The sequence below is a fragment of the Solanum tuberosum genome, unplaced genomic scaffold (assembly GCF_000226075.1).
Source record: "Solanum tuberosum cultivar DM 1-3 516 R44 unplaced genomic scaffold, SolTub_3.0 scf00192, whole genome shotgun sequence".
NCBI classification, from domain to species: domain Eukaryota; kingdom Viridiplantae; phylum Streptophyta; class Magnoliopsida; order Solanales; family Solanaceae; genus Solanum; species Solanum tuberosum.
The window spans coordinates 400,974-425,512 of record NW_006239115.1 but is presented as its reverse complement, the minus strand read 5'-3'; the positions used below and the strand labels follow the sequence as shown (position 1 = coordinate 425,512).

The 24,539-nt window shown below is 38.1% G+C and overlaps 2 protein-coding genes across 3 annotated transcripts; both read left to right on the top strand.

Moving 5' to 3' along the window:
- Window positions 1–773: 773 nt before the first annotated feature.
- On the top strand, window positions 774–2,104 carry LOC107062021 (uncharacterized). Its single transcript, XM_015312196.1, has 4 exons — window positions 774–1,046; window positions 1,237–1,731; window positions 1,785–2,044; window positions 2,095–2,104. The coding sequence occupies exons 1-4, from the start codon at window positions 774–776 to the stop codon at window positions 2,102–2,104; spliced, it is 1,038 nt and encodes a 345-aa protein (XP_015167682.1).
- A 16,179-nt stretch (window positions 2,105–18,283) lies between these two features.
- On the top strand, window positions 18,284–22,731 carry LOC102582769 (putative late blight resistance protein homolog R1C-3). 2 transcript variants are annotated; one of them, XM_006355071.2, is made up of 3 exons: window positions 18,284–20,970; window positions 21,069–22,163; window positions 22,404–22,731. In XM_006355071.2, exons 1-2 carry the CDS (start codon window positions 18,488–18,490, stop codon window positions 22,156–22,158), a joined length of 3,573 nt encoding a protein of 1,190 aa, XP_006355133.1. In that variant the 5' UTR covers window positions 18,284–18,487; the 3' UTR covers window positions 22,159–22,163; window positions 22,404–22,731. The 2 variants fall into 2 exon arrangements, with proteins under 2 accessions (XP_006355133.1, XP_006355134.1); XM_006355072.2 differs by having other exon boundaries at window positions 22,302–22,731.
- The last annotated feature ends 1,808 nt before the right edge of the window (window positions 22,732–24,539 follow it).

Here is a 24,539-nt window from a genome sequence, read left to right as displayed (position 1 = left end):
ATCACTACTTGGGATGATCTAACAAAGAAGTTCCTGAGTCGATTTTTCCCATCCAAAAAAACTGCTAAGCTGAGGGTTGAGATAATAAACTTTGTTCAAAAGCAAGGAGAAGACATGTACCAAGCATGAACGAGTTTCAAACAAATGTTGAATGCTTGCCCACACCACATGCAAACCAAATGAGGTACTTGCTCACACTTTCTTTGAGGGTTTAGACTATAATGCTCGTGCTCTTCTTAATAGTGCACCAGGTGGACAGGCCCTATCCATAACAAGTGAATAGTTCTTCGCCTTACTCGATAAACTTTCTGATGGGAACTAAGGGCATGAGGGGGAAATGTCTAGAACCCCAACCCAAAAGGCTGCAGGGATCTTAGATGTAGACCAAACTACTGCCATAAATGCCAAATTAGATGGAATGCAACATAACATGACCTTACATTTTAAAAAAATGGCTCTAAATCACGCACCAAAAAATGTAGTACAACATGCAGTAAATTGGTGTGAGGTATTGGTAGTGGAACTCATGAAACCGAGCAATGTGAGGCAAACCCGGATTCCATAAACTATGTGAGTAATGTGCAAAGGGGTGGAGTGCAACAAAATTATGGTAATACTTACAACCCTAATTGGAAGATCCATCCTAACTTCTCATGGAGTGGTAACCAAAAACAAAATCAGGCGCAAGGGGTTAACCAATACCGTTCTCAAGGGGCTGGCAACAATACTACAATCCTAACCAAGGTTCAAATCCTAGTGCACCAAAAGGGGGGATGACCAATGAAGAGCTACTCCAAAAGCTCATGACTGAAATAGGGACCAAATTAAATGCTAGAATAGATAAGCAGGATGAGAACATTAGAAACATCCAGATATCCCAAATGAGTTTAGAGAAACCAGTTGCGCAAGTGGCTAATTCTTTGAACTTGCGTCCCCAAGGTGGGCTGCCCGGTGATATTGAGCCCAACCCAAAGCAATTGCATGCGGTAAGTATTAGAAGTGGGCTACAATTAGAGGAACTAGCTCCAAATAAGAAAGACACTGAGGTAAGTAACAAAGAAAAGAAGGTGGAAGAGGTAGTAAGAAACTCCACTGTTAAGGTACCCGTTCCTCAAAAGGAATTACCACCTCCATTTCCACAAAGGCTGAAAAAGCAGAATGAAGATGAATGTTTCAGTAAGTCTCTCTCTCCTTAAATATGTTCTCATTAATCTACCATTGGTTGACATTTTGGAGGATATCCCGAAGTATGCTAAATACGTGAAGGACATTGTGGCTAGCAAGAGGAGGCTCACGGAACATGAAGCTATAGTGCTTACTGAGGAGTGCAGCTCAAGGATCCAAAACATACTGCCCAAAAAGTTAAAAGATCCGGGTAGTTTTACTGTGCAGATTACAATTGGGCAAAGTGTTCATGCCCGGGGGTTGTGTGATTTGGGGGCAAGTATAAATTTGATGCCCTTATCTTTGTATCTGAAGCTTGGGTTGGGTAGTCCAAAACGAACCACTGTTATTCTCCAACTTGCTGATAGATCCATTGCTAAGCCAGAGGGGGTGGTAGAAGATATGTTAGTACAAGTAGGTTCATTGATTTTTCCGATAGATTTTGTGGTCTTAGACTTTGAACTCGATCCTGAAGTTCCATTCATTTTGGGACGTCCTTTCTTGGCCACGAGTAGGGCATTGATCGATGTAGAAGCTGGTCAATTAACCATGAGGGCACATGATAAGGTAGTGGTATTTGGTGTTTTTCGTGCTCTAAATTGTCTTCTATTTATGAAGAGTTATCTGTTATTACTGTGGTTGATCGCATAGTAGAGTCGCAGTTAGTTGTGCCCGAAGACCCCTTAGAAAGAGTGTCAATAGGTCATAAGAGAGATGAAGACACTGAGGCTCAAGAGATAGAAATATGTCTGAATCTGGCACTTGTGGAGCCTCACAAGCGGAGAGTGGAACCATTAGAGCGTGAGTTAGGGCCACCACCCAAACCCTCCATTGAGGAAGCCCCAAAGCTGGAACTGAAAACACTGTCGGCTCACCTCAGGTATGCATTTTTAGGTACTAATGAAACTTTGCATGTTATACTTTCTGCAGAGTTGTCTGAAATATAGGTTGGAGCAACATTGAGGATCCTTAAGCGGAGAAAGAAAGCTATTGGATGGAAGATGGCTGACATTCATGGGATTAGTCCAGCGTTATGTATGCACAAAATCTACATGGAAGAGGATCACAAACCAAGTGCACAACATCAATGTCGACTAAATCCTTTGATGAAATAAGTGGTGAGAAAATAGGTAATAAAGTGGCTAGATGCTGGAGTTGTGTACCCAATCTCTGATAGTAAGTGGGTAAGTCCGATACAATGTGTTCCCAAGAAGGGAGGTATGACAATGGTAAGGAACGAAAATAATGAGTTGATTCCTACTAGAACAGTGATCGGGTGGAGAATTTGCATGGATTACCGGAAACTAAATGATGCTACCCGGAAAGATCAGTACCCCGTTCCCTTCATTGATCATATGCTTCATCGACTAGCAGGGCAGGAGTACTATTGTTTATTAGATGGGTATTCTGGTTACAACCAGATCTTGATTGCACCCGAGGATCAGGAAAAGACCACGTTCACTTGTCCTTATGGTACCTATGCTTTCAAATGCATGCCATTCGGACTTTGCAATGCACCGGTGACTTTTCAAAGGTGTATGATGGCCATTTTTCATGATATGGTGGAAGACTTTGTAGAGGTGTTCATGGATGATTTCTCCGTATTTGGGAAGTCTTTTGAGATATGTCTCCGAAATCTTGATAAAGTACTTGCTAGATGTGAGGACACTAACTTAGTTCTAAAATGGGAAAAATCTCACTTTTTGGTTAGAGAGGGGATAATGCTAGGACACAAGGTGTTTAAGTCTGGTTTAGAGGTTGATAAGGCCAAGGTAGAAATTATTGAAAAATTGCCCCCTTCCATTTCTGTAAAAGGGGTGCGTAGTTTTCTTGGTCATGCAGGATTTTACAAGCGATTCATCAAAGATTTTTCCAAGATTTCAAGACCTATGTGCAGTCTCTTAGAGAAGGAGGTGAAGTTTGACTTTGATGAGATGTGCTTAAAAGTTTTTGAGATGTTGAAGAGGAACTTAATTGAAGCTCCCATCTTAATTGCTCATGATTGAGAATTACCATTTGAACTCATGTGTGATGCAAGCGACGTAGCAGTGTGTGCAGTGTTGGGACAAAGAAAGAATAAAGTGTTCCACTCGATCTATTGTGCAAGTAAGACCCTTGACTTTACACAAGTTAATTACACAGTGACTGAGAATGAGATGCTGGCTCTAGTGTTCGCCTTCGACAAGTTCAGATCGTATTTGGTAGGTACTAAAGTGATTGTTTTTACTGACCATGCAACTATTAGGTACCTATTCAACAAGAAGGATGCTAAACCAAGGCTGATTTGATGGATATTGCTTCTCCAAGAATTTGACCTTGAGATCAAAGATAGGAAAGGTACTGAAAATCAGATAGCGGATCACTTGTCCAGGTTAGAAGATTTGTCACATGTGAATGGAGGTGAGCAAATCCGGGAAGAGTTTTCGGATGAACAGTTGATGGCATTAGATATCTTTCAAGTGCCATGGTATGCAGACATTATGAAATTGATGGTAAGTGGAGATTATCCTCCAGGTGCAACCACCCAACAAAAGAAAAAGCTCAATCATGATGCTAAGTTCTATATCTGGGATGAACCATTCTTGTTCAAGCAAGGTGTAGACCGGGTAGTGAGAAGATGCATTCCAGAGTCTGAGGTTTACAAAGTGCTCGAAAGTTGTCATGCTAGCCCATATGGAGGTCACCATGGAGGAGAGTGCACTGCTCATAAGGTACTACAATCTGGTTTCTTTTGGCCCTCGATATTTAAAGATTCTATTGCTTTTGTGAAGGATTGGGTACTATTTCAAGAAGACATGAGATACCGCTAAATAACATTTTGGAAGTGGAAATCTTTGATGTGTGGGGTATTGACTACATGTGTCCCTTCCCGCCATCTAGTGGAAACCAATACATTCTTGTGGCTGTGGATTATGTGAGTAAATGGGTTGAGGTTGTCGCTCTTCCTTCGAATGATTCAATGGTGGTAATAAAGTTCATCAAGAAGCACATCTTCGCTCGCTTTGGCACTCCAAGGGAAATCATAAGTGATGGAGGTAAGCATTTCATTAACCATCTAGTTAAAAACCTTCTCGCTAAGTATGGTATTCGTCATAAAGTTGCTACAGCTTACCATCCTCAAACGAGTGGCCAAGTGGAGGTTTCAAACAGAGAAGTGAAACAAATTTTGCAAAAAATGGTGAATGCGCAGAGAAAAGATTGGTCTGAAAAGTTAGACGATGCGTTGTGGGCATTTAGGACTGCGTATAAGACACCCATATGGACTTCTCCCTATCACATAGTATTTGGAAAACATGTCATCTTCCGGTGGAATTAGAACACCAAGCTTATTGGGCAATTAAGAAGTTGAACTTGGACCCCGAGCTGGCCGGTAGAAAGAGAGTAAATACGTTGCATGAACTTGAGGAGTTTAGGCTTCACGCGTATGAGAATGCCAAGTTTTACAAAGAAAAGACGAAGAGGTGGCATGACAAGCACATAGTTGCTCGAACTTTCACTCCAGGAGGAAAAGTACTACTCTTTAACTCTAGATTGAGGTTATTCCCCGGAAAACTATGGTCTAAATGGAGTGGTCCTTTCAAAGTGGTAAGTATGACATAACATGAGGCTGTTGAACTTAAAGGTGAGACTGGCCCTACGCTCTTGGTAAATGGGCAAAGAGTGAAACACTACTTTGGTGTAGACTCGGATCGTGATCGGGAGACTCTTGAGCTAAATGATGAATGATCCAAGCTGCGTCGTGGCGCGACGTAAAATCAAGCGCTACACGGGAGACAAACCATAAATAATATGTAATAGGTAGTAGTTTTACTTAATTTTGAAACTTTAGCTTAGTTTCAAATTTCTAGGTGTAGAGTTTTTATTTTCTTAGTTTGTTATTTAGATAGGAATTTAGAAATTATAAAGAAAAATACAAAAAGATGAGTCGTGCCACGACCAAAACTAAGGCGCTAGGAGGGAGGCAACCCACCATAATTATGTCACATTGTTTGGTTGATGCGCAGGCTATTGGAGGAGAAACCACCCGAAATTTGAAGAATGAAGCTAAAAAATGAGTTCAGACGCATGTTGGGCGCGCCACGCCAAAGGCTGAAGGTAGATGATCACATGTTTATGGATGAGTTCGGGATGTCTAGATGTACCTTAGAGTGTTGAAGACAACTATAAAACATAGGTACATTACCAAGGAACATGTATGAAAAAGTGGGAAATGAATGGGAAGGATTGGCGTCCTTGGCGCTCTAAGAGGCGCGGGGCGCCAGCCTTTAGACTTCAGAGGGGCCTGCTGGGCGCTCTGCTAGGCGTGCAACCACAAGGGGGAAAGTTCAGAACCCCTTTTGGGGGGCGCTGGCAGGCGCGATGCCCCACCCTTTTTCCCCGAAAATTCGACTTTCTTCCTTAGTCTTTCCAACTCTAAACCTTCTTGACTTCAAAGTTTCCCAGCCCCAAACACTTAGAATCATAAATCCCCTTACTATACAATAGGTTCAACTCGAAAACACCACCGGAAACATACACCAAACCAAAAAGAAACTTCAACAACACAACTACAACTTCAACAAACATCACCACAAGACTTCAACAAACACAACTAATCTCTTCTCGGAATTAAAACGAGTTTAACGTGTGGGGGATGAACCAATACCAACACTAAAATCTCACATACCTTAATAGGGATCACCCCCGACAAAAACCACGATGATCTTGACTAATCCTTGCTTCTTCTCTTTCTCCTCTTCTTCTCTTCTCTCTCAAACCCTCACTCTTACTTTTCAAAAGGGGAAACTGATTTTAAAAAATCAGCTTAGACCCTTTATAAAACCAAAAGAAAAGGTTAGGGAAAATACCAAATTACCGTTTAAAATTCGGACTGAACTTTCCTGTGCCAATAGCCCTACTTCCAAACGGCATAGCTCACTCATACGAACTCGAAATCGCGCAAACTAGGCGGAGTTGGAAAGATCATTCCAAGGGCTTTCCAAACATAACTGGAAATACACCTAAATCATCCTGATCTAGGAGCTATGACTGCTCAAAGTTGACCAAAAACTCACTTTTTCCATACTTGGCTAAATTTCCAAATTTTGAATTCTTTCCAAAAATGACTATTTCCAATTTCAAGCTTCTTCATAGTTATTTCAACTTGCCGGATGTTGCAATATCTCCCCCTTGTAACATCAACTCAAACACCCAACAAGCAACCATGCAAACAACAACAACAACATGCTCACTATAGCTTAAAGAACACTAAGGAGCAAATTAGTTCCTTGATCTGCATTTCCTCTGGATTCGAAGAGATGTGGATATCTCTTCTTTATGTCCTCTTCGGCTTCCAAGTAGCTTCCTCAACAAATTGGTTCCTCCAAAGGACCTTGACAGATGCCACATCTTTCGTTCTCAACTTGCGAACTTGGCGATCTAAAATCTGAACAGGAATCTCCTCATAACTCCCTTCATGGGTGAAACTTTCAAATATACCCAATCATCTACTTCGAACTTTAACGCCCTTTTCCTAACATCAGTGTAGGAGTTTGACGACTCTGTGCCATTTTCAACCTTTCTTAAATCACTTTCACCTTCTCCATAGCTTGATGAACTAACTCTGGATCTATGAAGCTTGCTTCACTAACTTCAAACCATCCAACAAGAGATCTACATCTCCTCCCATAAAGATTTTTATAAGGAGCCATATGGATGCTAGAATGGTAACTATCGTTGTAAGCAACTCCATGTAAGATAACCTAGGTAAACATCTCAATTATCCTTGAAATCAATCCTACAATCCACCTTAATACCTCAAAACACCATCTCCCCCTTGTTTAAAAGACATCACTGCTTATGAACATTTTGCCTGTATTTTAAATAAGATAGGGTCTGGGTCTTTCTCACCTTTTTACTTCTGGCACTACTGATGGTTCAGACCCATTCATCATCATTATTCCTCCTTGTGGAAATCCATACGACTAACTCCCCGGCGTGCAAATCGGTGCACATCTCTTGCTAATTCTCTTTGTTCTTCTTCAAAGCGAAAACTACAACAGCCAACTCTAACTCATCACATTACACCCCGATTCGCCTAAACTCGACTATTGTTCTCAAATCCATTTTAGATTCAGATACCCAATATGTACTCAAGAACCAAGTATCATAATTGGGAAGTAGTCAACTTCTCTTTCCATTCCTGCAAGTTTTCCTCACAAGCTTCAGACCGTTGAAACTTCGTTGTTTTCCGAGTCAACCTAGTCAATTAAAACCCTTATCTAATAGATCTCTTTAACTGCTCTTTCAACTCTTTCAACTCTGCTGGTGCCATTCTGTATAGCGGAAAAGAGATAGGACGAGTATCTGAAATGAGATCTATGCCGAAATTTATTTCTCTCTCAGGAGGAATTCCGGGTAGGTCATCAGGAAAAACTTCAGGAAACTCCCTTACTATAGGAACTGACTGAATATGAGGTATCTTAACACTAGAGTCATTAACTCGAACTAAGTGATAGATACGACCCTTCAAAACTACCTTTCTCGCCTTAAGGTACGAAATGAAACGAGCCTTAGGCACAACTGAACTGCTACTCCACTCTATGACTGGCTTATTCAAAAACTGAAACTTGACCACTCGAGTTCTACAATCAACTGAGGCATAACAAGCATAAAGCCAGTCCACACCAAGAATGACATCAAAGTTCACAGCAACAAAATGAGTCACAAAGATAAACTCGCTCTTGAGTCTAGCAAAGAATAAACAGTAAAGTCAAAGACTCGAATCATACTAGTGACAACATCTGGTGAATCCTCTTGCTCTAAGCGACTGTTGATTGCATAGAGACGGTTTGCTCATCCGCCAATACTAGAAGTAGCTCATTTAGGTACCATCATGTCTGGGGGAGCAACTGATGAAGCGTGGGCCCTAATGCTTATATTTTCACTACATTGCCTGCTCTTAGGGCACTCCTTCGCGAAGTGACCCTCTTGTCCACACTTAAAACAACATGTCTGGCCATCACAAAACTTACTTGGGTGGGTTCTACCACACCTAGCACATGCAGGAGCCTTACTACCCCGTGGCACCAAACTTCCTTAAGGATAGGCAAGTCTAGCCCTGAAACTATAGGAATTTCTGTTGTACCCATCTTTGTTCTCAGGTGCAAGTGCACTAGCAAATGGTGGAGCAGGTCCCTTCTGTTTCTATGGGAGGGATGACTGATTAGCATCATTCTTTTGCTGCTTGAACTTGTCCCCTACTATCTTAGCCCTTTTATCCTTAAACTTTTCTCTATCCTTCAGTTTATCCTCCTCAACTTGTTGTAAATGGATCATAAATCTTGCTAGGTCAATATCCCCTATCAGCATAGTTGCCTTGCCTTCCTTGCTTGACTGACGAGACAACCCAGCAACATATAAACTCATTCTACTCCTCATGTCCGCAACCATCTCCGGAGGATAGCGGGAAGGTTGCGTGAACTTCAGACTGTACTCATGAACACTCATAGACTCTGAATTAATGGTGAGAAACTCTTTTATCTTTGCCTCTTGCAACTCACAAGGAAAGAAACGCCCCATGAGAGCACTCTCAAACACAACCCAACTCACTACTGGTGCATCTTCAGCCCTATTTTTTTTCCATTGGTCGAACCATATTCTAGCAACACCCTTCAATTGGTATGCAGCTAGTTCCACCCTTTCTGACTCAACAACATGTATCACATCAAATACCCTTTTAAGCTCATCAATGAAGTTCTCCGGATTCTCAGTGATACTTGAACCTGTGAAGCTTGGTGGGTTCATCCTTAAGAGTTCACGGATTCTTGAAGTATCAACCACTTCATGTCGATTATCTCTCTGCCCAACATGATAGGTCGCAACTTGACTTAACATCCGGATAGCTTCACGAAAATCAGCATATTTGATATCTTCTTGGGTTTGCACTTCTAGGGCACTTGGTAACTCTTGTTCCTCAATACTCCTCATAGCTGGACGAACTCTGACAGCTCTTCGTGGAGGCATAATCCTCTGAAAACAAGCGCAAGCACGAATTAGAGGGAAACTTTTAGAGATAAACTCTAACGCATGAAATGAATGTGAAAGAAGTGAGATAGTTCCTAAATGTTGCAACCTCCTAATTATAGATGTGGCGCGCTTCACACCGATAACTAGGACTCTACAGACACGGCTTCATAGACTCCCTAGGACTCTTAAACTCTGTGCTCTGATACCCAGTTTATCACGCCCCGAGCCTACACCATGGATGTGGCCGGCACTCGAAGACCATTGTTGGCCCCAAGAGAACCCTTGGCCTGGCTTTGTTAACTCAACGGAAACTTAACTCAACAGAATAACTTAATGCAATTAAAGGTTATAAAATAACCCAACTGATAAAATTTGCCAAAAGGCAACTCGAGTCTCAAAAATAAAATACTTATGTATATACACAGATGAGAGACTCAATACTAACTGACTGACTGTCTATGAAGCCTCTAAAATACTGAGATGGATGTTGGGACAAACCCCGCAACATCCTAATAAAACAAAACTAGGAACACAAAATATTCGAGTCCTCCGGAAAGTAAGGAGGCTCACCACTGACTCTGGAGTGCTCAGCTGGATCAACGGCGTGCTGGATGCTGATCCTGGGTACCTGCGTTTGCATCATAATAAGATGCAAGCCAACTGGCATCAGTACATGGAATGTACGAGTATGCGAGCTGGACTGCTAAACAACAACTTAAGCTTGAAAACGGGGTACAAAAGAGAACTTACCTTAGCTCTATTCAACTCATGAATAACTGAACTCAATATAAAGCAATAAGACACATGCAATATATAAAGCTTGTAAAACTCTTAAAACATGACGTAAAAATCATATTTATAATATCATGAAAATACCATGCTTCCTCTCAAAGTCTACTTGTGCAATGCATGAATGAAGCCCCATACCCCCATCCATACTAAGCAGAACCCCTCGAAGAACCATGCAATTTCTACTGTAGGAGTTTCTCTAATCGATAACCACCACTATGAGCCCTAGTGATGATACAACGTTTTACCTCACGTTGCCCGAGGACCATCTTATACCTTGCCGTGATATAGGACCTTACTTTAACTTTAACTTAGTGGATCCACTAGCTTAACTTTCGTGATCATCTAAAAAGTATGACCCATTAAATCCCATGTTTGGCTACATGGTTCTTATAGAGAGTGGAGTCAATATGAACTCGTGTCCCCAATTCGGTGCTCAAGACTACTCCCAAAAATACTTTAGCTCATAAGTGTTTTAAACACATCTTTCTTTAGTTTGAGAAAATTGCTCAAAGCTATCCTCTTAAAAGAGGTAATTTCTCTTGAAAACTCTTTCTAAAAAGAACATATCAAAACCATATTTTTAATATGATCATTGATGACTCGGGAAGTCATACTGCATAAACATTGATGGTATATCTCGAGACCATGCTGTTTAAACATTGATGACATACTCGATTGTCATACTAATTGTGTTTTAGAAATGCTTTCGCAAAACTCATCTTTTTCTTAAAAGAGATAATACTCAAACTGCTCAAAACTCTTTTGGAAATCTCAGTTTCCTCTCAGCTTAAATGTGAAAACATTTATAAACTCCTTTGGGAATACTTAGTTCCCTAATAACTTTTGAGAAATGAACTTGACTCTATACTCTTTACTTAACTTGAAACTCGAGCCTTAAAATGAAGTTAAAACGTTCAATGAAGACTCTTGGAAAACCTTAAAGACTTGCTTCGACTTACTTCTTAACTTCTAGGATTGACTCTAACTTCACTTGACTCTGATCCTAACTCGCCTTGAATTGGATTATGGATTCAAGGTATATGATCACATGTTTATGGATGAGTTCGGGATGTCTAGATGTACCTTAGAGTGTTGAAAACAAATATAAAACATAGGTACATTACCAAGGAACATGTATGAAAAAGTGGGAAATGAATGGGAAGGATTGGCGTCCTTGGCGCTCTGAGAGGTGCGGGGCGCCAGCCTTTAGACTTCAGAGGGGCCTGCTGGGCGCTCTGCTAGGCGTGCCGCCCCAAGGGGGAAAGTTTAGAACCCCTTTTGGGGGGCGCTGGCAGGCGCGATTCCCCACCCTTTTTCCTCGAAAATCCGACTTTCCTCCTTAGTCTTTCCAACTCTAAACCTTCTTGACTTCAAAGTTTCCCAGCCCTAAAAACATAGAATCATAAATCCCCTTACTATACAATAGATTCAACTCGAAAACACCACCGGAAACATACACCAAACCAACAAGAAACTTCAACAACACAACTACAAATTCAATAAACATCACCACAAGACTTCAACAAACACAACTAATCTCTTCTCGGAATTAAAACGAGTTTAACGTGTGGGGGATGAACCAATCCCAACACTAAAATCTCACATACTTTAATAGGGATCACCCCCGACGAAAACCACGATGATCTCGATGAATCCTTGCTTCTTCTTCTCTTTCTCCTCTTCTTCTCTTCTCTCTCAAACCCTCACTAAAAGGGGAAACTGATTTTAAAAAATTAGCTTAGACCCTTTATAAAACCAAAAGAAAAGGTTAGGGAAAAGACCAAATTACCCTTTAAAATTCGGACTGAACTTCCCTGTGCCAACAACCCTACTTCCAAAGGGCATAACTCACTCATACGAACTCGGAATCGCACAAACTCGGCGGCGTTGGAAAGATCATTCCAAGGGCTTTCCAAACATAACTGGAAATACACCTAACTCATCCTGAGCTAGGAGTTATGACTGCTCAAAGTTGACCAAAAACTCACTTTTTCCATACTTAGCTAAATTTCTAGATTTTGAATTCTTTCCAAAAATGACTATTTCCAATTTCAAGCTTCTTTATAGTTATTTCAACTTGCCGGATGTTACACAATGCTAGTTACTTGAAGAGGACATGATTATGTCGATAGGGGGAAGAAAGTTGAACAAGTTTGTTAGCTACTTGAAGAGGACATGGTCATGCTGCTGATAAGGGGAATCAATGCTAGTTACTTGAATAGGACATGGTCATGCCGATAAGGAGAAGAAGTTGAACAAGTTTGTCATCATCAAAAAGGGGGAAAATGTTATTTTGTTACTGAAGTGGAGTTTTGATGATTTAACAAACTTCGGGATTGATGAAAAAAAGGGACCAATCCAATTACTTGAAGAGTCATCTGATAAGGGGAACTGGTGAAAGGAGGAAGAAGGCGAATAAGTCTGTTATCATCAAAAAGGGGGAAATGTTATTTTGGAATTGATGTTAAGTTTTGATGATTTAACAAAATTAGGGATCTAACAAGGGACAAGATCCAGGAAAGGGTCTTCTGGTATTGGGACTGACGACACGGGAAATGAATGTGTTGACACCCAATTTTGGTCTAACACTTTCAAAATTCGTAACTTTTAAGTTTTATTTATTTAATAGTTCAAAATATTTTTTTTATTATTTTAAATAAGTTTATCGATAACTATCATTATTTATCAAAAATTGGGATTTTTTATCAGTTAATTTTAAAATTGCATTTTTTACATGTCATTAGTTACGTTCGTTATATTTTTATTTTTATTTTAATATTCATTTTATTCATTACATCTATTAATATTTATTTTGATATTTTGCACAGTTTAGAAATTCATTCAAATATGGATAAGATTTCATACACAGATATTTTATTAGCTAGTGGTTTTAGCTCATGGTTTTAAGATAGTGGTACTGTACTATAAGTGGTTTTCGATTTTCTATTTAAAGAATAGTTTAGTTATTAAGTTAGGTGGTGGTGAAATTTTTTTAGCATTGGGGTCAATTTTTAGATTATTTCAAACTTTGTATTATTTTTACTGTTCATTATCTTTCTTGGGCAATAAATTCGTCGGAGTTCCGCCAGTCACCACTCAAAAGAGACCCCACTGGTCAAACCCTCTCCTCACAGCCTCCAAAACTCTCTCCCCTTTTTTGTTTTCCGGCAACAAGTAGCAAACCCACCGCCACGTTGCCACCACCTCCGAAGCGCCAGACAACAACCACCACAAACCCCTCTTCCTTTTCCCATTTGTTTTCGACCAAACAGCCACCATCAACGACCCTTTTTCTGCCAAACCAGCAACTCAAAACCCATTTTCCGGCGACCTCCCAAACCACCAGAAATCCACCAGAACACAACCAAACAGACCCCATTTTCTCCTGCTCCAACCGAACCAGCTTCCACCCAGGGCCAACTCAACAACATTAGGGGCCAAAGCGAAACTTAAGAGAGGGGCCCTAATATTTTTTATTTTTTTCATCATATATACTTTTATTTAAAATATACTTTTCTAGCTATTTTAGATGCGAAGTCATTAGGTACTGTTTTAGAATCAATTTGTTTTAATAATTCCTTTTCAAATGATAATATAGCTAATTCACTCAATCTCTCTTAAGACATTGTTGATCTTAAAGAAGATTTAATCAATTTTAATTTTGAAAAAACTTCTTTCGGTTGAGGCAATGGTTACAGGAACTGTTAACATTATTCTGTAAGCAATATTTGTATTTGGAAAAGAATCAAGTCTTTTTATTTGATTGAGTATTTTCATTAGATCATTATCTTCTACTTATATTATTTCCCTTAACACTTTTAATTCAAAAAATAAATCTAAACCATGAATATCAGAATAACTATTCCGTGTTAAAGAAAGTTCAAGGTTAAGACAATATTTTTTTTAAATTCTCATAATCTAGTGATCTCAATATTTTACCACTAAATAAGAAATCAAAAATATTTCCATATGCTTCAATTGGTTCAAATCTATTTTGAAGTGAAAAGATAGTTTGATCTATTCTACATATATAAAGAAATCAACTCTAAAAGATTCTTCAAGGGACTGTGATTTCGCTATCCATATTTTCATCAAATTATTTCTTACGAAATTCAAGTTTATTTTCATCTCATATGCAATTTTCTTAGTAGAAATCATAACACTCATAGTAAATATAATTTTTTTTAAAATAACATATATAAGTAATTATTTTTTTTTTAAAAAATGAGGGCTTCAAAATATATAGGGCCCTAAGCAATGACTTTAGTGGCCTAGATGTTAAGACGGCTCTGCTTCCACCTTCTCTGTCACCCATTTTTTCCGGCAAACGACAAAACCAAACGCAGACCACCAAACCACCAACTAAAACCGACCTCCTCCAGACCCAAAACCCCTTTCGTTTTTCTCTTTTTCAGGCGAAACAACCACCGGAAACAACTAAAACCAGTAGACCAGCGAAAACAGCTCCACCCGAATTACGAACTTCGAAGCTCACACAACAACAACCCAGCGAGACACGACATCCATCTCCGGCGAAATGAGTTCACATACCACCGATGACTTTCAAATCTGATCGGTAAGATAGTATTCTTCATCACTGCTTTGTTTATATTTTCGTACTAAGGGTAGGTATTATTTTCATGTTGATGGGCTGGTTTCTTATAGATTTTGTTGTTTGTTCCTTCTCTTATCATTATTATTATATTTATGTTTGTTTTATATATTATGCTCTGGTTTTAGTTGTGATTATCATATTCATGTTGTTTTGTTTGGTGTTATTCATAAATTCTTTGCACTTTCTAATGAGTTTTAAAACTCCAACAATGTTAGTATGTTACTTTGACTTTGCCATTTTAAATATCTAAATTTGATACAATTTGATTTAGTTTTATTTTATGACGTTGTAACATTTTTATTTATTTTTAGTTTGTTATTGTGTGTATTTATAATATTTGTGGCTTTGTGCATTTTTGAATTGTTGTGGACATTTTTATGTTTAGGTTGATTGAGTTGGTTATATTAGTGCTCTGTTTATTCTATGTTAGTTTCGATATTTGATGGTCATGTCTTGATACTTGTTAATTGTTACATTCCTTCTATTGATATTATTTAGTTGACTAATTATAGTTAAAAATGGCCAATGAAAAAATCTTTCCATCGGTTTTTTGAGGTCTCCCCATTTTAAATGACGAAAATTTAGTTAAGTTTATATTCTTTATTTGTTAAAATTGGCCAATGAAGAAATTACCATCGATTTCCAAGGCCTTCCATGTTAATAAGACGGGTTTTATTTTTAAGTTATTATTTGAGTTATTCATTTTTATTCATATTTATTTAGTACTAACACTTTTACTAAGTGTCTTTACAGGTACACGAAGCTGTTTTCCATTTAAGCTATTCGAAACGGAGTTCGAATTATAATTTTTATTTATTATTGTTCCTTATTATTGTTTTATTTTATTATTTGTGTATATTAATTGTTTATTATACTTGTATATTTGTTTTTATCTCCTCCTCAATTTGAAAAAATGAATTCAGTCGGGACCCACATTTGTGGATTTCGAAGGATGCCTAACACCTTCCCTTCAAAATAACTTGAACCCCTTCCCTAGAACCTAATGGTTTCATAGATCATTTAATTGGTTTCCTAGTTTTTTCCTAAAATTAGGTGGCGACTCCTTTAAAATTCATTTATGCTTAAAATTCTTTTAAAATAGACTCAATTGATTATTTTTCGAGTCACCGCGACGTTTCGCCTTATTTGAATAACGTAGAGATGTAAACAGAATGAATAAACTCAGCGTAAGAAATATTTGTATGTCATCATCAAAAAGGGGGAAAATGTTATATTCTAAGTGTTTTCATGATCCTCACAAATGCAGGGACTCGGTCCCTGGCAGAGTGCTCTCGTCCAGATTCTAAGTGGTGTATAGTTGTAAAACTATCTTTACAGTTGTCTTGTCAAGTTGGTTGGTGAAATGTGCAACGTATTTCACCAATAGGAAGGGCGAACGAAGTTGTTTGTTTCAGTGATCAAAACCCTTGTTGGTAATTGATATATACTACAATAAACAAACAACATCATTCATTCAAAAAGAGAGAGAGCTAGCAAGTCTTTTTCAAGAACTCGAGCATCAAAGAACACAACAAGGGACCTGGTCCCGGAAACACTGCGTACATGAAAAAGACGAAAACACAGCTGTCAAAAAGCTGCCAACTGTGATGTGGTTGGTGCACAGCTTTTCAGAACAGCAGGCTCTCAGTCAATGGCCTCGTCCTAAGGGTTTGTGTCCATTTTGAATAGTCTCTTCTCAAAACACAAACCCAAGTTTGGCAAACAAAGTTGTGAATTTCTGAAAATTCATAAGCTCAAAAAGAAAAGGTAATCTTCAAGGAAGAACACTGCTCATGCTCAACAAAGGGACCTGATAGAGTGCTGAAGCGTCTTTGTTGTATTTTGAGCTTTGTGTCTAATGTGCTTAAATTGTAAATCTATTCCTGTGCTATAAAGGAATCAGATTATTATTTTGTTTCAGTCAAAAAACCTAAATCAGTTAGAGTTAATTGGTTTAGTGGGCAACATAGTTGTTGCTTAGTTGAAGTTTAAATCATCTAGAGTTAGGTGGTTTAGTGGGCAACAGAGTTGTTGCTAAGTTGAAGTCTAAATCATCTAGAGTTAGGTGGTTTAGTGGGCAATAGAGTTATTGTTTAGTTCTTTCTTTGTAGTAGAGTTGCTACACTGAGGGGGAAGGGATTTAGAGTTAAATTCCTAGGTTACAAGAGTCTGTAATCTGAATCATTGCTCCTTTTAGAGTTAAATGGAGTCGAGTTGAAATCCTGTGGGTACATGTCGTGGTTTTCACCGCCTTTGAGCAAGGAGGTTTCCACGTAAACTGATTGTGTCATTTACATTATTGCATTTACTTATTATTGTTGTTCTTGTTGCGTCAAGGGACCTGGTCCATTGACCGATAGTGGACGCACACATTCCAACAGTTATCAAGTATGCCATTGAACCAATGCAACTGAAGTTAAATGCTTTTCTTGATCAGGTAACTGGACTAAATCTAAGTGTTTACACAAGGAGCAGACCACAGATAATCTTTAATGCTTATATCTCAAATTAATTGACTCCGTATATTCAATATTCATGACATGGTATTGGTGGTTGCACTGAAATGCTAATGTTCAATCTTTATAGTCCACTCCTTCGAGATTACTAAATACTTGAAGGTTATGATAGATAAAGAATGAGCAACATTATCTCAAACTGAATTGAAACTGTGTCAGTTGTGCCATGAAATTTAGCTTTTTTCTTGAATGATTATATTTTTGCTTAAAACATTACTTGCTGAGACTAATTCATTTATTTATGATGTTCGGCATATAATAGTGTCATTATTTGCCCCATATTTTAGTACTTTTATTGTCTTCTGAATATTAATATTAGTGATTCTGCTTATATTGGTGTATTTTGATGATTAGGTGAGTTTCGAGCTATTTGGAGCTAAACCAGAGTTAAACGACCAAGGAAACCACCTAACCGAGGAAATAAATATTCTGAAGTGTATTCAATGATTTAATTTGCCCATGATTAAATAATAAATGGAAATTATTATGCAATGATTGGACGATGAAAGGATTTCAAAGTATAAATTATTATGCAATGATTTGTTCTATGTCGAGCAAAACTTTTTGTTTTAGGATTATGGTTCTTTCATGACTGCTGTATTATTTATCTACACTCACCGAAGGTCATAATCTTAATTATATAGATCTAAGTCATAAAATATGCTCTTTTTTTAGATTTGAATCTTAATTATTCAGGTATTAACCATTAAATGGGTTAAAACGACATTTTTTTAATTGTACAATCACTTAAGTGAATTTGAATAGATTTGAATGATTCAGATTATTAAGATTTAACAAAGTATATTAAGATGTTTATTCAAAGAAATTTACAAAGAAGACTGTTCATCCCTACTTCATTTGCTTTCACCATTGCCTGCCATTATCACTTATTTTCACAACTTATACTATTAAGGGTCATTTTTGACATTTAAAAAAAAAGGCATAATACTAAACAGACATTTAAACTTGGTATGGCAAGTAAACACTCAAACTTTGAGTATGCACGTCTAGATAACTCAACTCGTCTCCATTATATTAGTTGAATACTCAACTTACAAAATGATTATCTCGATACCTCAAAAAATTTATATGTTGAATACTCAACTTGAGTGTTTGTTTATGAATTTATGTCTTTAAAAATATATGGAATAATTCAACTCATTTCTAGCCATTGATTTAACACCAAGGAGATTTATTGTCTCATTCAAAATGCCAAAGTCAAACAGTGGAAAAACTGAAATGTCTTTTGGCATTTGGTAGCTAAAAACTGAAGACACGGTCGTTGTTCTTCAGATGAACCATCAAGAAAAGGGAGAAAGAAAAATGAATAGTGTGTCCATCATTGAGTAAGCAATTAACACTACTTGTGAGTTGTGAGAAAGAGGGCAGAGTGATGTTTCCAGACAAAGATCATCTCCTTGAAGCTCTGCAGCAGATTGCAGTTCAATGGGATTCAGACATGCTGGAAACTTCAAAGGAACAAATCAAGTTCCTTAAAAGGGATTTCGAATTCCTGCATATTTTCCTCAGCTTCACAGATTTATCATATATGGCAGATTTCACCTACAAAGTACAAGCTCTGTTTCAAGGTACTGCCGTTGACCTCAAAAAAGTCAACAAGATCCATCACATTGATCGTGTTACCTCTCGGATACAAGAAAAGATACGGATCACTAAGTTGGAAATCAGAGATATCCATTTAGTATTATCCAATAAAGACGGCATCGATACTCCTGAATTTGTAATTGAATTCATTGATACTGTCATTCAGAATCTGTCTGATTTTGTTGAGCTGGGAGATTCTGTCTTTAAGGAGTTGAAGTTACTGAGGAACTTTGTTTGCTTTGTTTCGGGCAGATCCATGGAGCCGAAAAGCCTACATGCTTTCTTGACTCATGTTTTACTTGTGGTTGGTCGCGCAGCAATGATTGTCTGGTTGTATTTTCCAAGCAATGACAGCGAAAATCAAGAAATGAATGATCTGTTTTCTGATCTTTTGAAGATGAAGATTAAGCCCATTCAGTCAGGCGTTCGTAAGATCTATATTGATGTCCTGCAAGCTGTAACACATCCGATTATCCAAATTGAGAATGCAGCTGATTGTATAGTTGGCTTTATGGAGACTCTCCAACACAACTTGAAAGAGCTACAAACTATTAGTAATCTCAGTCAGATTGTTGGTTTGACAGATCAAATAGTAATCCTTCAGGAGATGCTTGACCTCTTATTTGACAATATCAGATGTCTGTCTGTACAAGTTTTCGAATTTCACCTCCAAGACATTGACACTGTGGTGGTTGATTCTGGACTTCGTGTTTATTCGTTACATGAAGATGTGGCATCGGAGGAAGTGACTCCTGATTTGCAAGGTACTATCGAGCGCGTCAAGACATTGATCTACCATATTATCCGAAAGGAGTTCCAATCTAGTTTGCCAAGGATTCATGGAATAGGCTATGTTGATTTCCTCTTAAGCAACCTGAAGAAGTTCCATGACCATTATTCAAATTCGCTTGCTCATTTCACGAATGAACTTCAAATGATTCAAACAGAACTGGAGAGCTTACAACCTTTTCTCAGATCTGTTGCATTAGAGAGACACAACAAATACGACAAGCTTCAGCATTCTGTGGCACTAGTGATTGGCAAAGCATATGAGGTTGAATATGTCGTTGATGGTTGTGTAAGCAATAAAGTTCCTGAGTGGTGTATCATGCTTTGGCTCTTGGAACTCATAGAGGAGATTAGAGCAGGGGTAGCAAAGATCCAAAGTCTTGAGGTTGACTCAGCGTCACATGGTACCGAAGATACTTACACTTCTCATACTCAAAGGATTGATGATGATATTGTAGGCTTTGAGGATGAAATTGGAACACTAAGACGCCAACTAACAGGAGGATCCAAAAATCTAGATATTATCTCAATTGTTGGCATGCCTGGAGCAGGAAAGACGGCCTTGGCCAACAAACTCCTTTTGGATAAATCAGTTGCCGATCGCTTTGATATCTTTGCACAATGTTACATGTCTTCAGTACATTCACGGAGGGAACAGTTACTGTCTATTCTGGAGACACTACGTGTTTCTATTGATGAGAGCTCTCCTTTTGGTAAAGAGACTAGTGATTTAGCAGCTATGCTTCGCCAAATTTTACAAACCGGAAGATATCTCATTCTCCTTGATGACGTACCAAATGCTAGGGCATGGAATGATTTAGAACATTGCTTCTGTGATACCAATAATGGAAGTAGAATTCTTCTAACAACGCGACACTCTAATGTTGCCTACTATGCTAGATCAATTAGTGAACCCCTACATCTTCGCATGCTTAATGATGGTGAAAGTTGGACATTACTGAAAAAGAAAGTATTTGGTGAAGGATTCTGCTCCCCTCTCTTTGAAAAAGTTGGGCCAAAGATAGTACGAAAGTGTGGAGGGCTGCCTCTTTCAATTGTTTTTGTGGCCTGTATACTCGCTGGGATGGAGAGGACGGAACAATGTTGGAAGCAAGTGGCCAGGAGTTTAGGAACTGAAATTCGCTGTTACCCGGAGAACATTATAGAACAAAGTTATCAGAACTTGCCGTATCATTTAAAGTCATGCTTTCTTTACTTTGGAATGTTTTCAGATGAGGAAGAAATTAACATTTCAAAGTTAACATTGTTGTGGATTGGAGAAGGATTTGTAAAAAATGATGAACACAGGACTTTGGAAGATATAGCAGAAGGTTACTTGAAGAATCTTGTTGAAAGTAATCTAGTGATGCTTGCTAAGAGAAATTGTGGTGGTAAGGTCAAAGTATGTCGCATTCATGATATCTTGTTTCAGTTCTGCAAGGAAAGAGCGCATACGGAGAATCTTATACAAAGGATACAGAGGTAATAGACCAATTAAATGGTATTTTGTTCAATCAATAAAAGTAAAGAAATGATTTTTGAAAATTAATCTTACTATTGTACAATTTTCCTTAATCTAGGTCCGAAGGAGACGTTTACTTTCCCAATCAACTTGGTCAACGCCGATTGGCCTTCTATGCTGAAGTTGATGATCTAGTAGAATGGAGATCGTCTTGCTCACTTGTTAGCTCTGTGCTGGTCGGGAAAGATAACATATATGCATTCTCTTCGATTGCTAATGCCTCAGACATGTTTCATGATTTTCGGTTTCTAAAAGTATTGGATTTGGAGTTCACTGTGATTGATTCTATCCCAACTAACATGGTCTACTTGAGATATTTTGCTGCACAAACTTCTCACGAGTCAATTACATCATCCATACACATGTTGTGGAACCTTGAAACTTTGATTGTCAATGGAATGGGAGAATATATGTCAGTACCCTCAACAATTTGGAACATGGTTAAATTGAGACATCTGCACATTTCCCCCTCCTTTACTGCAGAGGAATTGCTTGAGGACTCATCAAAACTTAATGATTTGGTAACTTTTTCTACTCCATATTTTTCTTGTGTAGAGGATGCGGAATTGATGCTGGGGAAAACGCCTAATATTCGGGAACTGAAATGCAAATTTAAGGGTTTGAGCAGTGATCAATTCAGTGTGTTGGATTTTCCAACACAGCTTGAGGTGCTACACATTTTTGGTGATGAACATGTAGAATCCTTACCATATCTTGTATGCATCTCTGCGTCGAATCTCAAAAAATTGAAAGTATCCTATTATATACTGGGCTCTCAACATTTATCAAGCTTTTCTCAGCTTCAGAACCTTCAAGAACTTGAACTGAATTTTGTTGAATTTGCGGATGAAGAATGGGAAGTGAGTGACGAGTTTGCTGAACTCAAAGTTTTGAAAATAGTGAACTGCTCCAGTTTTAAAGAATGGACTGTTTACGATGATGCATTTCCTAAGCTTGAACACATGGTTCTGCATTGTTGCCAATTACTTGTGGAAATTCCTTCTTGGTTCGCAGAAGTTTCTTCTCTAAAGTACATTGAGGTAGATAATTGCAATGGATCTGTTGTCGAGTCAGCCAGGATTATCCAGAGAACAAAAGTTGAAGAGTATGCCAATGATGATTTAGAGCTCGTCATCAAGGAATCATAATTCAGGTACACAATTGATAAAATACTACATTTGGTCTTATTTCTAAACTCTGTTCAATGCATTTTCATATCTATAAAAAGTTACTAACAAATAGAAGGGAAACCTCGGAGTAATTGATCAAGTTGTTGTCATGTGATAAGTAGGTCACAGGTTCAAGTGTGGAAACAACCGCATGCTGAAATGGACTATATATTCTTTGGTTAAAGCTGGTTAGTGATTACATCCACAAATTGTTGGTTTTGCAGATGATTTTACTACAAAGTTGCTATAAGCTGGGGACATAAGGTTCTATCGAGTATTTTGGACACAACAATTAACTTTGGTTAACCAGACAGATCGATCAGTATCCATCAGGTGGCTCCAGGGTTTGGAGCGTGTGCACTGTACAGCTAAGCATTGAGAGAGTTTGGGTATTTGCTGTTCACTCATATAGGGGTGCTTTTATGATTTTGCTGTAAGTTATTACATTTTAACTCTTCAGGTGTATGATTTCACTCATTCCCCTTGTGTTCTTTTATGAACTAACTAAATTCTGTAATGTTATTGAGCTGAAATTTTGTGTTGAGAAGCTTAGATAGTTATATAACTGCTGCTTTTTCTTCAATGTTGCCTCGTACCACCTATATCTGTTGATTCTGGTATTTGCAAAACATACAAAGAGTATGTGTGCTGGTTATATAAAATCACGAAATTCTAAAATGAAATGTTGATCGAATTGCCTGAAATTTTGTCAGACTTTTATGTTTAAAGTCCGCGAACACAAAGTACCACTGCTTTCACACTTCTAGTAAGTACAAGTGAAGGTATAGGTGCACCCATTGTAGAAGCTTTTAGTTACTACTCCTACCTCAGCTTTAGTTTCCTCTGTTCATCATTTCTGATGAAACTAGTGTTTTCAAGAAGCTTTTTTGTACTGGAAAACCTCCACCTGTGTGAGGTTGTTCATATAGACGGTCCAAGCCCAGATAAAGGAGGAGGGTTGTCGAGGGTCAATTGGAAACAGCCTCTCTATCCCATAAAGGTAAGGGTAAGATTGGTGAATCACTACATCTTACCCTCCCCAGACCCTATTTGTCGGATTACACTCGGTTTTTTGTTGTTTTTTTTACTGGAAAGGATGGGGATCAACTACTCTATTGTACCTTTATTGACTGGGCTAATGAAACAATTTGTTTATTTTTTGCATCTTTTCCACATGTACTTGGAGTTTTGACAGATCTCTATGGAAATTTAGCAAAATATATAATAGCACAAAAGGGTTCTAGGGGCGCGTAAAAAACTATATTGCTCGGACTCTTCACACTCGTGTCGAATTCTTCAAAAGAGTGCTGCTTCTGGAGGATCTGACACACAACCGTTGACCTTTTTATAGCTCTGGCCAATACTAAATTGAATATTAGTTTTGTTGATATTTATAGTAACTAGTAAACATCATAGTTTATCACTTCTTTTCATAATATTCTAATCAATTTTCTTGTCATAACTGTATATTTTCCTTGTGGAAAATCTTCTAGTTAACCAGATTTGTTACTAAACTTTACATCTATGTTTAAGGATGGATGGCAATGGGGCGGTGTAGGGCGGGGCGGTGTGGGTTGAGCTTAACCTGCAAAAATTTTAATTCGCCCACTCCGCATAACTATTCTTTTCATTTTCAACCCACCCCGCATAGATCCGTGCCGCATGAACCCGCCCCGCATAATTTTTTAAATATTTTTTTCTAGTTATGTTTGATACTAAAAATAAAATTCATAAAAATAAATTCATTTTTTCATTAAGTTGTATTAATTTAATAGGATAGTGAGTTAAAATTTTATTTTTTAGAGGTCAATTGAGAAACATGTAAGAAATTATATTATTTTTTATTGAACCATTTTCATTTATTATCTTGAATATTTTAGTAGCTTTAATGAAATTATCTTCATAAATAATGTTCTATCACTCTTATAACATGTAAAAAGTTAAAATTAAGTTTGAACCCACATAAAATCACATATACCCGCAACCCGCCCCACCCCACATTAATTTTTTAAAAACCCACTTCAACCCGCCCCGCATTCGACCCACCCCACACAACTTTAAACCCGCCCCGCCCCACATAGCCTTAAACCCACCCCACCTTGCCCCATTGCCATCCCTATGACTATGTTGATTGCAGAAATTAAATTGCTTTTCTGAGCAGAGATCTTACTTCTTTATTGATGTACCCTTTTGATGATACAACCTGCTGAGTTTTTTATCTTTGATCAGATTACTTTTCTTTATCACAAATCCCAAGATGTAAATGTTTTACAAATATGTCCAAGCATTCCAAGTTAGAATCAATGATTTGGCGAGACGAGTACGGGGACAATGGTACAGGACCTGGTTTAGTGTCTTTG

Coding starts and splice junctions, on each gene's coding strand:
- LOC102582769 (XM_006355071.2), top strand. CDS start 18,488: ATGTTTCCAGACAAAGATCATCTCCTTGAAGCTCTGCAGCAGATTGCA. Junction 20,971..21,068: donor CTTATACAAAGGATACAGAG/GTAATAGACCAA, acceptor TCCTTAATCTAG/GTCCGAAGGAGACGTTTACT.
- LOC107062021 (XM_015312196.1), top strand. CDS start 774: ATGACCAATGAAGAGCTACTCCAAAAGCTCATGACTGAAATAGGGACC. Junction 1,047..1,236: donor CAAATAAGAAAGACACTGAG/GTAAGTAACAAA, acceptor GACATTTTGGAG/GATATCCCGAAGTATGCTAA. Junction 1,732..1,784: donor CCATGAGGGCACATGATAAG/GTAGTGGTATTT, acceptor ATTTATGAAGAG/TTATCTGTTATTACTGTGGT.